This window comes from Sinocyclocheilus rhinocerous, unplaced genomic scaffold (genome assembly GCF_001515625.1).
Source record: "Sinocyclocheilus rhinocerous isolate Xijiao unplaced genomic scaffold, SAMN03320098_v1.1 scaffold1201, whole genome shotgun sequence".
Classification (NCBI taxonomy): domain Eukaryota; kingdom Metazoa; phylum Chordata; class Actinopteri; order Cypriniformes; family Cyprinidae; genus Sinocyclocheilus; species Sinocyclocheilus rhinocerous.
Window position 1 is genome coordinate 461,497 of NW_015654059.1, and position 16,091 is coordinate 477,587.

The 16,091-nt window shown below is 34.9% G+C and overlaps 5 protein-coding genes across 6 annotated transcripts in view; 2 read left to right on the plus strand and 3 right to left on the minus strand.

The window, feature by feature from the left end:
- The window catches only part of LOC107716683 (NEDD1 gamma-tubulin ring complex targeting factor), a 10,791-nt gene extending 9,792 nt beyond the window's left edge, over positions 1-999 (plus strand). The window contains exons 16-17 of the mRNA XM_016523191.1: positions 47-113; positions 216-999. Of these exons, the coding sequence (XP_016378677.1) occupies positions 47-113; positions 216-320 (172 nt within the window). The 3' untranslated portion in view covers positions 321-999. The remainder of the gene's footprint in view (positions 1-46; positions 114-215) is intronic.
- A 2,489-nt stretch (positions 1,000-3,488) lies between these two features.
- On the plus strand, positions 3,489-4,566 carry LOC107716690 (LYR motif-containing protein 5B). The gene is made up of 2 exons (XM_016523199.1): positions 3,489-3,575; positions 4,276-4,566. Exons 1-2 carry the CDS (start codon positions 3,552-3,554, stop codon positions 4,483-4,485), a joined length of 234 nt encoding a protein of 77 aa, XP_016378685.1. The 5' UTR covers positions 3,489-3,551; the 3' UTR covers positions 4,486-4,566.
- Positions 4,567-4,679: 113 nt separating this feature from the next.
- LOC107716685 (E3 ubiquitin-protein ligase RNF6-like) lies at positions 4,680-10,948 on the minus strand. Of its 2 annotated transcripts, none has more exons than XM_016523192.1 (11): positions 10,837-10,948; positions 10,218-10,455; positions 10,052-10,106; positions 8,569-9,076; positions 7,868-8,019; positions 7,719-7,793; positions 7,493-7,616; positions 5,403-5,512; positions 5,203-5,324; positions 5,031-5,130; positions 4,680-4,952 (listed from the first exon to the last, which is right to left on the minus strand). In XM_016523192.1, the coding sequence occupies exons 2-11, from the start codon at positions 10,388-10,390 to the stop codon at positions 4,893-4,895; spliced, it is 1,479 nt and encodes a 492-aa protein (XP_016378678.1). In that variant the 5' UTR covers positions 10,391-10,455; positions 10,837-10,948; the 3' UTR covers positions 4,680-4,892. The 2 variants fall into 2 exon arrangements, with proteins under 2 accessions (XP_016378678.1, XP_016378679.1); XM_016523193.1 differs by lacking the exon at positions 10,837-10,948 and adding an exon at positions 10,593-10,814.
- A 552-nt stretch (positions 10,949-11,500) lies between these two features.
- LOC107716689 (synaptonemal complex protein 3-like) lies at positions 11,501-14,186 on the minus strand. The gene is made up of 10 exons (XM_016523198.1): positions 13,958-14,186; positions 13,807-13,846; positions 13,391-13,558; positions 13,019-13,097; positions 12,900-12,934; positions 12,631-12,748; positions 12,437-12,536; positions 12,117-12,215; positions 11,916-12,020; positions 11,501-11,640 (listed from the first exon to the last, which is right to left on the minus strand). The coding sequence occupies exons 3-10, from the start codon at positions 13,518-13,520 to the stop codon at positions 11,587-11,589; spliced, it is 720 nt and encodes a 239-aa protein (XP_016378684.1). The 5' UTR covers positions 13,521-13,558; positions 13,807-13,846; positions 13,958-14,186; the 3' UTR covers positions 11,501-11,586.
- A 491-nt stretch (positions 14,187-14,677) lies between these two features.
- The window catches only part of LOC107716686 (actin-related protein 6-like), a 5,070-nt gene continuing 3,656 nt past the window's right edge, over positions 14,678-16,091 (minus strand). The window contains exons 9-11 of the mRNA XM_016523194.1: positions 15,269-15,440; positions 15,044-15,182; positions 14,678-14,960 (exon numbers count right to left, since the gene is read on the minus strand). Of these exons, the coding sequence (XP_016378680.1) occupies positions 14,831-14,960; positions 15,044-15,182; positions 15,269-15,440 (441 nt within the window). The 3' untranslated portion in view covers positions 14,678-14,830. The remainder of the gene's footprint in view (positions 14,961-15,043; positions 15,183-15,268; positions 15,441-16,091) is intronic.

Genomic DNA, 16,091 nt, shown 5'->3' on the forward strand with positions numbered 1-16,091 from the left:
ATTACAGTGATTTAGTCATTAATGACTGTTCTTGTTGTTTCCTCAGGGACACCAGTCATAGAGACATTATCAATCTACAGGTGGAGATGGTTCGGCAGTTCTATATTCAGCTGGTACATTTGTTTCTTTTACAGACCAAATCCATAATCAAGTAGCCTAAAAAAATGTAAAAACTATTATTACGCCCCTTTAATCATGCCATTCGTCTTTTCCAGAATGAAATCCACGGTCTGATCGAGAAGTACTCTCTGAACGACTCACTCATCGAGGAAATAGAAAGATTGAGAGAGGAAAACAAACGACTACGAGCCAATTATTAAAGACATCCGTAGACACGTGTCTCCCATTGCAGCAATCCATGAATATGGTCCAGAATCAGAGAGGACAGAGAGAAGCTCACGTTTCTACTAGTGCCTTCCCTCTGCAGACCACCGCTCACAGTCTGCTTCTCCATTTGTCATATTGGCACACACGTTTGTATTTGTTTCAGGTTATAAAGAGTGTTTTTGTAAGATTTCGATGCCTTAAAATCAAATAGCAAAGAAGAGAACACACTTTGTTTTTTTTCTCCAAGGTGTGTGTTTTGTATGTCCTAATTAGTTTACAGGAAAAAATGCATGTATTGGCACTTAGGATGTGAAATGCGTGAATGTTGAAGAGTGAAGAAGCATCTCGGTATGAATTTTGCCACTATAGATTGTGCTCCTTTGTAAAAATTGTCCAGATTATTTTTGCAAATCACATGCCAAAAATGAAAGGACACTGGTGATGTGTAAGAGTAGGTAGATCTATGTATTTTGCAACTCAAAAAGGTGTGTATTGGAGATTATTTGAATGCCAGTGCTTCAATAAATAACATTTTGAATTAGTTTCATATGATCTTGGCAGCACATTTGGCAACAAAAAGCAAATGACTAATTCAAAACCATTATCTGTACACTGTGCTCCTAATCCGCAATTATAAGGTGTCTTCCTATGGACTGCCCTAAATAAATTATTTCTGCATTCATGTGTAGCTGTGTTTTGTTTTCTTTCTCTTTCACTACAAGCATGGCAATATACCTTAAGATGTCTGTGGTCAGAAAGTATAAGTAATATTTTTTTTAATAAATATAATGTGTTTACATCTACGTAATAGCAATAACATACTATTTGTAACCAGCTAGTGTATAGACTTTTTTTTAGTTAAAGGGGTCATATGATGTTGCTAAAAAGAACATTATTTTGTGTATTTGGTGTAATGAAATGTGTTTATGCGGTTTAAAGTAAAAAAAAAAACATTCTTTTCCACATACTGTACATTATTGTTTCTCCTCTATGTCCCGCCTTTCTGAAACACGTCGATTTTTACAAAGCTCATCGGTCTGAAAAGCGAGGTGTGCTCTGATTGGCCAGCTATCCAGTGCATTGTGATTGGCCGAATACCTCAAGTGTGTGACGGAAATGTTACTCCCCTTAACATACTGGCATGCCCTGTCCGGCCGGAGCGACGATTCAAAAACATGAAAACCCATTATAAACGAGACATTTGTTGCATCCAGTGGGGACATAAATACGGATTAGTTAGTTTCGCTTTCACAACGAAACACCAGCATCTTCAGGACATGGCGGCAACAACAATACTACAGCGAGAATAAAAGTTACGCCTTCTTTCTTTGCGTGAACATTTGGGCGGCATTATGCAAATCTTCCCACATAGTGAGGTAGATATGTGGGGGCGTGTTAGAACGAGCCGTTTTAGGTAGGTGTGGTATCTTTGTTTTCCAGCAATATAATATAAAGCTTAGCATTATATAGTCTATCAACTGAAGGTGTTTTTAATCGCCGTCTGCTTTGGAAAAAAGCTTCGGCTGAGTGAGCGGTAACAGGCCAGCTGGGGCCTCATTTATAAAATGTTGCGTATAAACCGTCCTAAATTTGTTTCTAAGATCATTTCTCGATTCAGAGAAAACCAACGTGCGTACGCCTGTCTTCCAGATGTGATCACAAATGATCTTGAAATTGTGCGCAGCTGACTTGTGTCAGATCTCCGCCTTGTAAACGCCCCCTAATTAATATCATTACCATATAAAAGAGCACACGCCAATATCCGAATTTCTATGCTTGAGAATGACGAGCACAAAGAAAAAAAAAACTTATGTCTGAAATTGAGGTCCTGCTAGCGGAGGTAGAGGTTCGTGCAGGGACGCTTTTTATTTAATAATGCGTAATTATTCTGTGGACAAACAATGTGTGTGTGGTTATATTTTTTCTATTGACTTATCAAAATTACTACTTCTAGAAACAACAGAAATAACAATAATAATAATTATAAAACAATTCGTTTTCCAAAAGTAAGAATAAACTACGAATTCAAGTAAAAATCTTATAAAAAGTGAGCCATCCTTTAAAATCACTTGCTATGACAACTAATAAAAAGTTTAGTATCACGAAATTCTTGCAAAACTTTAGAAAACATTATTGAAAGAAAAATTGGACGTTTCATATCATAATAAAATTAATTAGTACTCGATTATGGTCTCCGGTCTGAAAAAAACCTGCATGTGATTTGGCATTTCTTTATATTTACAGTTTACTAATGCTGCTCAAATGTGCCATTAATGTACTGAAACAAAAATATATAGTGTATTTTAGACAAATATAACTGATGTAAATGACAAACAAAGTTTAAGGCTGATGTCTCTATTCATTTTAACAGAAGCAAAGCAGCAGATGTTATACATAAAAACAGTTAACAATGTTATTGAATAGAATATATTAAAACCGTTATTGCACGACATAGGCCTATTCTTTTAGACTTCAAAACAGTCGGAGATTATGCATTTTTTTTCTATTTTACGCATTAGTAGGCTATCAAATCAAGACTTCGCAAGTTCTCTTGTAAAATAATAATAATAATAATAAAAAAACGGAATAAACTGTGTACAGAAAGCGAGTAAAGAACTCTCAACATTAGGCTACTAAAAAGGTCAGTTTAATCTCGCAAAAACTCCCGTTAATAAAAAAAAATCTGACTACACTACACATTAATTCATTTACACTGCATCTTTGTTGTTTATGATGAATTCGGTGCTTGCACGTACACCGCTTTTATTATTATTGCAGCTTAGATGTTCAAATAGCTGCAGTACTCCGACTTTGCCACAAGGAAAAGTTCGTACGCCTGCTCAGACCCTGACGTGGCGGTAAGTACTTTTCCACGTCAAAGACCGTTTTTATAAATATGAACGTTGCCGTGGATTTTAGCGTACGCACACTCTAAGATCAAATCTGTGCGTACGCACATTTTATAAATGAGGCCCCAAGCGATTGACTCGGCCATACTCCGACTTTGCCACAAGCAAAAGTGCGTACGCCTGCTCAGACCCTTACGTGGCGGGAAGTACTTTTCCACGTCAAAGACCGTTTTTATAAATATGAACGTTGCCGTGGATTTTAGCGTACGCACACTCTAAGATCAAATCTGTGCATACGCACATTTTATAAATGAGGCCCCTGGAGTGTAGGCCTATTGTACGCAGGTTGTGGTGGGCTGAGATAATCACTGGGAAATGGCCAACCCACTCCGAGCAGAGGTAGTGCAACTGTACAAAACTGAGTACGCTGCCCCCTTCTGCTTTGAAATGCCATGAAAACAACATTTACAATATTACATTCACTAATCTAATTTTTCCTCACAACTGTAGCAACCCCCTCTTGTAATTTTCATGTAAACTTGAAATCAGAAATGAAAAGTTGTCCCAGGGGTTTTAAGCATAGTTACGATCAAGTTCCGAGTCAAATGACGAATTACGAGGTGTTTCTCAGTGTTTTTGTATATTGGTAAAAATTATGTATTTATTGTGAAATATAAATCTTATAAATCTAAAACAAAAATCAATAAAAATAGAAATCGTAATTATACTCAAGACTGAAAAAAATATGTACACACACATACGTGTATAATATTATATCGGTACAAGTTGAGCAAAAGATTGGTCTGATCTGCTGAGGCGTTACTAGTTTTTTTTTTTTTTTTTTTGTAGCAAAAAAAACTTTTACAGAATTACCTCGAAAAATAAACCAAGTATTACTTGGTAGCACAGTATTCATTGGACTTAAAACTGACAACTAGCCCTGATCTGCCCAATATCGACTAGCTATATTAAGCCATAGTCTTCATTTATATTAAGAGAATGAACATTAAAGTATGAAAAAAATCCCCAATTCTGCACACATCTGTGACTCTAGGCATTAGAAATTCATAATCCTGTCTTCTGATTCTTCTGCTTGAAGTTGCTGTTTCTTGGACGGGAGTATCCGAAAGGAGCCGACTATTCCAGAGACAGACTGAGGGCTGCGTTTGCCAAGAATAAAGATGTGCACGACCCCGAGAAGATCAAAGAGCTCATCAGCCGAGGAGAATTCGTGGTGAAAGAGCTCGAGGCCCTCTATTACCTCCGGAAGTACAGAGCCTTGAAGAAGCGATATTACGAAACAGAGTGAATAAAATCACATGCTACATGGCATGATGCCTGATATTTACATAAACAACAGCGATAGAATGACTGTAACAGCAACATATATAATTTTTTTTATCTCGGTTATAATAAAAATGGACAAAAAGTGTATATAAAGTGATTCTATTTGTAAGTCAAAAATTCAAGTTTAGCTATTGCTAACAGTGTCATAACAGGTTTGTTGCCACTGGTGTGATACAGTCATGTCTGATATATTTTAGAAGGATCTTTCTAAATAAAACAGTGCTTGGCAGTGCTTTATGCTGGTTCCAACCTTGGACGATATTTTGCATGTAAAATCATTTAATAACACTCAAAATAAGACTGTTTAAAAAATCTAACAGGGTCAAATGACCAGCTGTGAGGTAGATTCTGAGTCCTGAAGTTGTGAGCTCAAGAAAAACCACCACACTCTGATACATCCGCTCTGCAGATTGGACATGTGGCGTTCTCCTGTAAGAAACGCAGAAAATGATTAGCAAAATGCGACTGAAATGAATTATGGGATTGTGTTGTTAAAGCAAGCTAGACCTTTAGCCAGCGGTCGATGCATTTGACGTGGTAATCATGGAGACATGGAAGAATCCGGAGTCGTTCACCCGCCTTGTACTCACTGAAACAGATCTGGCAACTGTAAAGAGAGTATGATTTAAATATTGCATTATGGGAAATCTCTTTTGTTGCGTCCTCTTCTGTGACTTACTCTGTCTTTCCTGCGCTGTGTGCGGGATCGTATGTTTTCACGGGCAGCCGTTCGATCTCGGCCTTTGTCAGAGTGTTCTTGGCTACTACAGCACCTTGTTGCTCCTCGAACGCTAAGAGAGCCTGACAAAGCAACAGATAATATCAGAGTTACCAATTGTAATCAAGCATGTGATTTCTGTGAATTAGTATAAATCAAACCTCATAATTATTTCCCTGACTGTCATCAAACAAGTTCATCTGCAAGCGAGAAGCTTGTCTGCGCCGGGAATTGCGAGTTCTGTCGGTTTGACGGCGGCCCTGTTGTCTGCCTGTTCAATCAAAAAATTAAATATACATATACATATACATTCAGGGGCATTTCCTCCGAGAAGAAAAGGGAGGCAGTGCCTCCTCAAAAAATTGGATGAGAACAAAAATGTATAGTATAAAAATTAAACAGCAAATGTTACAAAATATGACATACAAATTGTATAAATCATAAATATCATATATATGTCCAACAGCGACACCAGCGGGTAAAATTCCAGCTGGAGTCTGCATCTCTCTCGCCTCCCCTGAGCCCATTGAGTTTTAACAGACCCCCTAAAGTGTGCCGAAAGTTTAGTGGGGGGAAATAGAGAATGAATGAGTGAAAGTCATGTTAAGGTAATGCCTCCATTGCGATATTATTGGATGTTATGATTGGCTATGATTGGTTCATGCGATAAATCCTGCCTCCCGCATTCGCGAATCAGTCTGAATGAGCAATATAATGCTGTTAATGGAAAGACTAATAAAAAAGTAAACAACTCACACTTTTATAACCACTTTGTCAAGTCAAAATAAAACGTGAAATGGCATTAAAACATAATCTGTGGGAGTTTTTAGTGAGTAATCAGCTTGAAATTGAAAATAAAAAATAATTGGTGAAATTTAAAATAAATCTCTGTGTCTGTGACCAATATTTACCAAGCGTTGATGACTGATGATCCGAAAAATTCAAAAATAGTTAAAAGTTAACTATTAAAAAGAATACTGGTAAATAAATAATGCTGTGAAGGTAATTATATTAAGGTAAATAATGGTAATTTCTTAAAATTTATTTTGTTTTCATTTAAATGTCTTTTACTGTTGTACCATTGTCCCAGACTTTCAATCTTAAACTATAAAAATCCATCATAAAAAAATATTATTACTTGGGTAAAACTAAGCTAATCAATCAATCACTCAATCAATCAGTCAAAAATTTAATTTAAAAATGAATTCTTATCCTATTAAAACCAATGCAACATCTTTTTTCGATCTATTGTGTGCAAATATAAACACAGGAAGTACTTGATTCTCATTTAGCAAACAGTTTAATCAAAGAGTTCATGAAATTTTACCATGAACATATTGACATTTTGTCAATTTCAACAAATATTTCTGTCACTTTGTCATATTTTTAATGTAAAAATACAAAATAGATTTTTATTCTGGTAGTGTATGTAATGTTTATTTAACCAAGAAAATGTGACTGGGACATGAATTTACAATTAATAAAAAAAAAATAATAATAATAATAAGGACTTTGCCTCATTTCAGAACACCACTGTTATATATGTAATATATATATAATGTAGTATATAATATTTACACGCTGTTGATCAAAGGTTTGGATTTGATACGTTTTTTTAATAAAGAAATTAATACTTTTATTCAGCAGAGATGCAAAAGTGACAGAAAGACATTTATATTGTCATACAAGATTTTTATTTCAAATAAATGCTTTCTTTTATTCATCAAAGAATCCTGAATAAAAATATTTCACAGTTTTTACAAAAATAATGAGCAGCGCAACTGTTCTCAATATTTATAATAAGAAATGTTTCTTTAATGATTATGTCAAGACTGGAGAAATGGGTGCTGAAAATTCAGCTTTGCATCACAGGAAGAAATTACATATTACAATATATTCAAATAGAAAATAGTAATTTCAAATGTTAATAATATTTCACAATATTAAGTTTTTTACTGTATTTTTGATCAAATATATGCAGTCTTGGTGAGAATAAGAGACAATATATATAATTTGTGATATTAAATATAATATATAATGTATTAATTTATTAGTTCTATGAAAATTATTAATATATTAATTTGTTTGTGAATTGTATATAATTTATAATTAATATTTTATACATAATTATGATTTTTATGCATTTTCGAAACTGATTAAAACCTGTTTTTCATTCAAATGAATGAAATCAAGACCGAATCAAATGATTTCTGTTTGAGCGGTTATATTTGGCTCATGTATGGTGACTTACGGGGTTGCTCTCCAAAGATGACCTGCTGCAGCTCTGAAAGCTCAGAGGATCCGTGTGAGAATGATGCAGAGGTGATCATTGAGGCCCAAGGAGAGATCCAGCCCAAGCCAACATACGGATCAACCTGCACGAAACCATCACTTTTTGTTGGCGTATGATCAAAGCACCATCATTCAGAGCTCCAAAGAAAAACAGCAATAAGAATAAAGCAAAAACCCAAACTGACCATGTGGTTGTCTCTGTTTGACGATCTGCTCTGTAGCCTCTGCTGCTCCATTCGCTCCTCCAAATCAAACTGTTCCTGCAAACACCAGAATAACAGAGTTAGTCACTTTTCTATTGTTCCTCAATAAAGATCAGGAGAGCGAGTTGTACCTGAAGGCTTCTGGCATACGCTTCATCCTCAGCCATATGAACGGAGCGGACCATGCTCTCAACCGCGACATCATCAGCATCATCCTCAATGATGACAATGTTTTCTGGTATCTGACATACAGGTGAACGTACTGGTTCTTGCATTCTCTTTGCTATAAACAAACAAAGCAAAAAAAAAAAATGATAGAAAAGACATTGAGCAATATCCTCCTGACATTTAAAGACATTCACTCAAAAATGAAATTTACTAAAAATGTACTCACTCTAAGGCCATCCAAGATGCAGATGAGTTTGTTTCTTCATCAGAACAGATTTGGAGAAATTTTATGGATAGAGGACTCGTAATTTAGCCGTAAACGCCGGTTAAAATATAAAACACCTCAAATGATGGATTTGTTTATTACAAATGCACAGCTTTTCATTCCACAATACGTTAATTGATGGACTGGAGTCGTGTGGATTATTGTGATGTTTTTATCATCTGTTTGGACTCCCATTCTGACGGCACCCATTCACTGCACAGGATCCTGAGCAACTGATGAACTGAGCAAATGATCTAATGCTAAATTTCTACAAATCTGTTCTGATGAAGAAACAAACTCATCTACAACTTGAAAGGTTTGAGTGCGAGTACATTTTCAGCAAATTTTCATTTTTGAGTGAACTATTCTTTTAAATGTGTGGACCCTGGTTATCCGTACCTGCATCCAGCAGTGAAGCTTCATACTCTATTGCGTTTAAAGGAGAGTGTGCTGATGTACTTTTAGAGGCTTTAGATCTGGTCTTGCTATAGATGGTCTTTTTGGACCTCTGTTCCCTTCCATTGCTGGTGTTCAGTGTCTTTTGCTTAGAGGTGTGACCCATCACTAGCAGCTCATTTAAATATGCCGGATCACTACTTTGATCCAGTGCACACGTGGAAGACCCAGCTGAGGACGAGGGCTTGGAAGATGCAGAAACACGAGAAGCATAGGAGGTTGCTGGACGTGGAGACTCCAACCATGTAAAATTGGAGGATAAAAGAGACGAGGCCGTTACAAATCTGTTTGCTCCCGGTGTAACTGCAGAGTGTCCACGTAGCGTGCTTGCATTTGAGTCCTCCAGCCTGCGCCGCTTCATCGTTCTCTGGGAGCTTGGAGTGGTGCTGAGGTATCCTAGAACGTGTTCTCGTCCTTCCCATTTGCTTCCATCTGAACAGGATGATGTTGCCTTAACCAAGCACAAAAAAATCATTAAAATATTTATGAATAACAATTCCAAAAAGACAGAATTTCTTCTGAATGCAATACTAAAATTGGCATACTATGGCATGCAGTTAGCATACTGTTTACTAATTTTATTTTTAAATAGTACGTGAAACAGTACTGCAGTATTATGTACTTCTAATGACATCATTTCAATTTGCAGCCATTACATTGTTTACATATTGCATGTGTAATTAAACAGAATAACAAAATAATGAAAACTAATCCAACAAAATAAAAATGCTATTTTGCATTTTTTATTGTAAATTATTCTTTCATTTATAAACAAACAGTTAACTGTATTTTAAATCATACATAAAATGATTATTTTGCATCTTTAATTGTAAAATAATTTTGCTAAATTGTATAAAAAAATGGTTATTTTGCATTTTATATAATATATAAAATTATTTCGCATTTTTAAGTGTAATTTGTTTTTAATTTGATAAAGAATATTTTGCATTTTTGTAATACTTAAAATTATTATTTAGCATTTTTAATTTTAAAATAATTGTGGTAAATGGTTATTTTATATAATATATTTTTTATTTTACATAATATTTTATTATAAAATATATAAAAATTATTGTTTAGCAACTTTCATCGCAAAATATATATTTTTGCATCTTTAATGGAAAAAAATCTTACATTTTAGAAATAAATAGTTATTTGGCATATTATATAATATATAAAAATGGCTGTTTTTCATTTCATAATACTTCATTATTTCTTGTCAGCACTGGAAATGAAAGGTCAAGCCCACTGCATTGTGGGTAACAGTATTCCACAGCATGCTTTGCTGCATACTACACATTTTAGGAAATGTAGCCAGAAAACCAAGTATTTGCGCACACAGAGAATTCTTGTAATGTGAATACTCCAAGCATATTACAAAAATAGAGCTGTATCATAGTATAGCATTCTGCCCTTTTACTCATACCACATTTCTGTTGTCATCTTTCTTGGAATGTTGTTTTCTTCTGTGAGTCAGGGGGCTGTAAAGTGAGGACAGATTCTTGTCATTGCTCTCATTATTATGAATTGTCTATTACATTGCAAAAAAAAAAAAAATTAATATAATTTTTTTTTTACAAAAGAAACGCTACCTTGGGGTCTCGGGAACAAAAGTGGAGAATTCATTTGAGTGTCCACGGTCTTCAAACAGGAGGTCACTGTCATTTAATAGACAGGCATTATTCAGGGAGTCCGGAGTGTCGGGCTCCATCCGGGGACTGTACAGAGGACTACCGGGTTCTGAGATCTCCTGGATGTGATCCATCTCTCTGATTATGGCTTAATGTATATATACTTTGGCTACAGCTGACAGACTGTGTGCTGATGAGTCTGTGAAGGAAAAAACAACGCAGGAAGATACTTAAAAGCCTCTTAAAACGCATTAAGACTATGAGGCTGCATAATTACGCTCCCTTTTAAATGTAAATATTTTAAACTTCATATCTTGGTAATATGTTGAAACGTACAGTCTTCTGCTAGTGAAACAATGTAAATGATATTCGCTGACAGGCATTCCTCCGCGTGTTTGTGATAACAACAGTACTGAGGAGTGAAACTGATCTGTGATCGGTTGGATTCGACGTTTAACGTTAATCGAAGAAGCTGGTAACCGGTTAGCAAGCTACATTACATTAAGATCACCTATATGGCCATAGTTTACAAAAACAACGTGTTTTTATTGCGAAATTAAAATATGTTAACTTTACCCACCATCTTTACGAAACATACCACTACGAAAAGCAAAAATCTTCGCTTAGATACCGCATCGGCGAATAGCGAAGTCACAATAGAAAACACCGCCACAGAACTTTGTTTTTCTTCCGGTTACATCACTTCCGGCACATGGATAGTTGGGTTTGAATTTAAAGGACCCTGACATTTAACATTTTTTACTTACCCTCATATTTCAGCCATATATTGTTCAAATGTTATATATATATATATATTTTTTTTGTTTTGTTTTTTTCTTAACACATATATATCATATATTCTTAAAACACACACACACATATATAGTGACTTTTTGTGCATGTCCGTCAGCTTGCACAAAATGTTAATGTACTCATAAATTTATTTAGCAGATAAACATATTTAAAATTTACAGTCTGTCTTTTCTGGGAAAATGTATCAAAATATTGATGACTCATCTTGAACTACACAGATTTACTCTCTCTATATTGAGAAAAAAGTGCTTTGGTATGTCCAAACTGTTTCAACAACATGCCTCAAAAAAAAAAAATAAAATAAAAGAAAATTGATTCTATGGGATCTTTAATCTTGACACTGGAAAAAATTATTTACATATTATTATACAATTATTAATTAAAATGAACAAAGTGATGTAAAAAAAATAAAATAAATACAGACACCTTCTACATACATTTTCAATAAAACAAACCTTCCTTTTAGAACATAAGGTTAAGTCTTCTACAATGGTGACATAAAAACAGAAAGATGTTTTCAGAACAGCATGGAATGGAGGGACTTCCGAACAGTGGCCATCTCCTGTTGTTGCTGTAAAAATAAAATAAAACGTGCAATTATCATGATTATCACCATTACATAAATGATTACATTGATCTGAATATACAATCTGTGTAAAATGGTTTTATTAACTATTTACAGAAATTCTGTCAGTTTTTTTTTTTTCATAAATGGGCTCTAACAACTAAACCAAGCCTGTCTTGAAAATTTAGCATTCCTCACATTTCACACTGAAAGGCTATTTAAAGCAGACCTTTGTAATACCCAGAGTCTAAACTGTGAAATCTTTTTGTTAAAGCACTCACTGTGTCCATCATTATCTTCTTCTGCAGCAGGGTCATCTCCTTTCTCAGCTCCATCTGGGTGCCCTGCAGGAAGGCTTCATGGCTTTTCTCCATCTCCTCCATGTTCTGCACACAAATTAAAGACCTCACTCGGTCAGCCAAATGATGAAAAAAGGTCTTGGTTCAATTTCAATTAATTAAAGTGATGACGGCATCTGTGACCTTGACAAACTGCTCATACAGGTCTTTGATGGTTTTCATTTTCTGGTTTTGCACAACCCTCGCCTGCTGGAAGAGCTTCTGCTGCTGCCGAAACAAATTCTGTGAAAACAGAAATGAGGAAGTTCAAAGGCAAAGTGTGAGACGTTTACGGCAAATATCTCTAAATGGCTGCTAGATATCCCGGAAAGTTGCATTATATTTTTCACAAGACCCTTAATCCTCATAACGTTTCCTTTCCCTTAATGTGATGCCGTGCCCCAAAAGGACATATTTCAACTTTTACAACTTCTTGGCTACATTTTTATATGTCTGGCACTTACGTTCAGTTTCTCCTCCTGCTCCTCAGATTTCTGAACATCGGTCCCCCAGTGCTGAAGCACAGAGAGAACTTGCTGAGAATAATCTTGTGTCAGCTTTTGCCTGCAAAAAAATACAAAACATTTATGTTTTTGAACATCAAAGCAGGAGTGAATAAAGAAGAACGTGTCATTTTCCATACAGTGCATTGATTCACCTCTGATTTTGCTGGGATTTCCACATTTGCTCCAGTTTCTGAGTGCTGCCCTTTAGGGAGTTTTTGGTGAGAACCTCCAAGCGTTTCCTTTTGGTCTGCATGGCTTTGCTGATGTCCGCTAAATGGCCATTCAGGCATGTTTATGAGTATAAAACAGCATTTAACAGCCGGCGATATTCATTTAGCAAACATTTAGGGACCTTTATTCAGAAATATAGGCTAATATTATTTTATTATCGTTGGAAGCATCAGATATGAGCTTCACTTACCACCAAATCTTTCCAGCATAGTTTGAACCTCATTCCTGGGATAAAGGACAACAAACGATTTCTCGATTCAGAGAAAGGGCTTCGTAACTTTGGCCAGGTGTATATATCTCAGTACTTACCCCACGCCTGCATTAAGGTTATCATCATCAAATGTATCTGCAGATCTTTTCTTGATCAGCTTGTCAATGATTGGAGTTTCTAATGTAATATAACAAAATGAGAACAACATACAAACAAGCTTCACAGCTACACCACTTGTTATATGTATATATAGACTTATTAAATAATTCATATTAAATACTTATATCATTTCAATATAATTCTTTAATATTATCATATCTCTTTTATTACCGTTAATAAATTCACATATTTCTAATTGCCTTGAAATACCATGTATATCTCATGGTATAACCTCTACTGCCATCACTTTACTATGGTACCACCAATTATCTTTTTGTAACGGGTATGATAGAAAGAATACACAGGCACACCATCTCTCGTATCATCGTCAGATCCACTTCCTTTCTTTTCCTCCAGAGTGTCGAAGCCAAAGGCTTTCAGGTCTGTGGCGCCGTCAGTGTGTTTGGTCTTCTTGTTCTGTTTTCTCCCGGAAGCTGCCATAGTCTCACTGTATGAAGTGTATTTTGCTGTAGTCTGGTCTATTTAAATATAAGCAGCAACAAAATACACACTCCAACTTGTCAATCAAATTAAATAATTATTCAGAAGAATGAAAAACTGACATTCTTGTAACGTCTCATCAATCATGATTTCAGCTTATTTTTAATGAATTAAAACATTATTTGAAAACGATTTAAACAAGATACCATCTTATATAAAACGATTTTTATTTACAAAAAAGCTACTTTATAAATTCTCCACAGAATCATCTGTAACGTTAACTTACCTGACGAGTGTGTGATCTCTCTATAACCAATCACGGCAGTCTAGAAAACTATCCAAAATGTATTTACTTCCACTACTGTATGTTATTACGCTGCAAGTATTTAGAGAAATGATTATAAAATACTGTAATTTATTTATAATCAGAAACCAACAAGAATGTTTGATGAGTTTGAACTCCAGCGTCTCTCAAGCGATTTCCCGCAGTTTTTATTTTGAGCGCGAGAGGATGATTTACCTCGCGCAACTCACGTGCCTCATATTAATGATCAAAGAGGCACTTCATAATATAAAATATTAGGCTAGTCAAGTCTTTAACGTAAACATATATGTGACCCTGGACCACAAAACCAGTCATAAGGGTCTTTTTTATTTTAAATAATTCTGAATAAATAAGCTTTCCATTGATGTATGGTTTGTTAGGATGGGACAATACTTGGCTGAGATACAACTATTTGAAAATCTGGAATCTGAGTGTGCAAAAAAAAAATCTAAATACTGAGAAAATCACCTTTAAAGTTGTCCAAATTAAGTTCTTAGCAATGCATATTACTAATCAAAAATTAAGTCTTAATATATTTACAGTAGGAAATTTACAAAATATCTTCATGGAACATGATCTTTACTTAATATCCTAATGATTTTTGGCATAAAAGAAAAATCAATCATTTTGACCCATACAATGTATTTTTGGCTATTGCTACAAATATACCCCAGTGACTTAAGACTGCTTTTGTGGTCCAGGGTCACATATTATTTATCATATAATCAACTGGATTCAGTAAAAAAATACAACAGTAAATAAAAATAAGTTTGTTTCTCCAGTTCACATCTTAATATAATATATACAAAAAGTTCTTTAAAAAAAGGCTGAAAACAACGAAATTATTACATTTAAAGTCAAAAGGCCTATTAACTTGAGTAATATTGAGTGTAATATATAGTACGCCAATGTACAGCTTAGTTTTCATACAAAACATGTGCAGTGTTCAATTTTTCTGTACAAAATGACAGACAATTCGTATGCATCAGATATCAAACTTCTCCTCGCACACATAATGTCCATTTTCCTCATAATCCTCTCGTGTGACCACCATCTCTTCAAAGTCAGGGTTTTCAGCCAATAACTTTCCTCCTTCCCATGGGTAACAAATAGGACTGGGAAGAAAAGACAGATATTCAGTCTACATAGTTAACAAAATTTGAATGTCAATCATTCTTTCGGAACCCTCAAAACATACTTCTGTGGCAGAACGACAGAAACTTGATACTCTACAGGAGCGAGTGCCCGGACTTCTGTGTAAACCCGATCTCTGAATCCAGGGAACAAGGTGTTGCCGCCAGTAAGAACAATGTTCTTGTAGAAGTGGGGCTGCATCTCTGGAAATAAAAAGAGCCTTATATTAGAGTACTTTTAATGTTTTAACATTTTAAACCACACATACATCTAATGAGATGCAACCTACCTTCCGGCATGTTGTTAATGGAGTTGACCAAAGCCTCAGGTATGCCCATCTCCTGAATGCCAATGTCAGAGGGGTGAAAGAGCATCTCTGGCACTGCAAACCTCTCATTGGTGAGCCGCAAAATCTGCTCCGCAGTTTTATATTTGCCAGTAAAATTCATCTCCTCTCTAGGCTACAGCACATAAAGAAAAACAAATTGCTGGATAAGTAAAAAAGCAAGTACTGTTTCAATTTTTTTTAGTATGCCATTTTCGAACCATGACATAATTCTTACAAAAATAAGGCACAGCATTTTCGAACTATTATACACTAAATTGCTTACCTTGCAAAATCCCTTTTTGATAGAGCTGAAATCCGGCAGCACATAGTCTCTCATAACCGTATTATCTTCACCTTTCAATCTGTGAAATCACCAGAATGAAATATACTATACACTATCCAAAAGATTTTTGAACTAAAAAAAAAAATATATATATATATATTCACCAGGGCTGCATTTATTTGATAAAAAATACAGTAAAACCAATAATATTGTGAAATATTATTACATTTTAAAATAAGTAACTTATAACTTTGTTTTTTTTTAAATATATTTTAAAATATAAATAATTCCTGTGATGCAAAGCTGAATTTTCAGCATCATTACTCCAGTCTTCAGTGTCACATGATCCTTCAGAAATCATTCTGATATGCTGCTCAAGAAACATTTCTTAATATCAATGTTTAAAACAGTTGTGCTGCTAAATATTTTACTGGAAACCGCGATACATTTTTTTCAGAAGACTTTGATGAACAGAAAGTTCAAAAGAACAGCATTTATTTG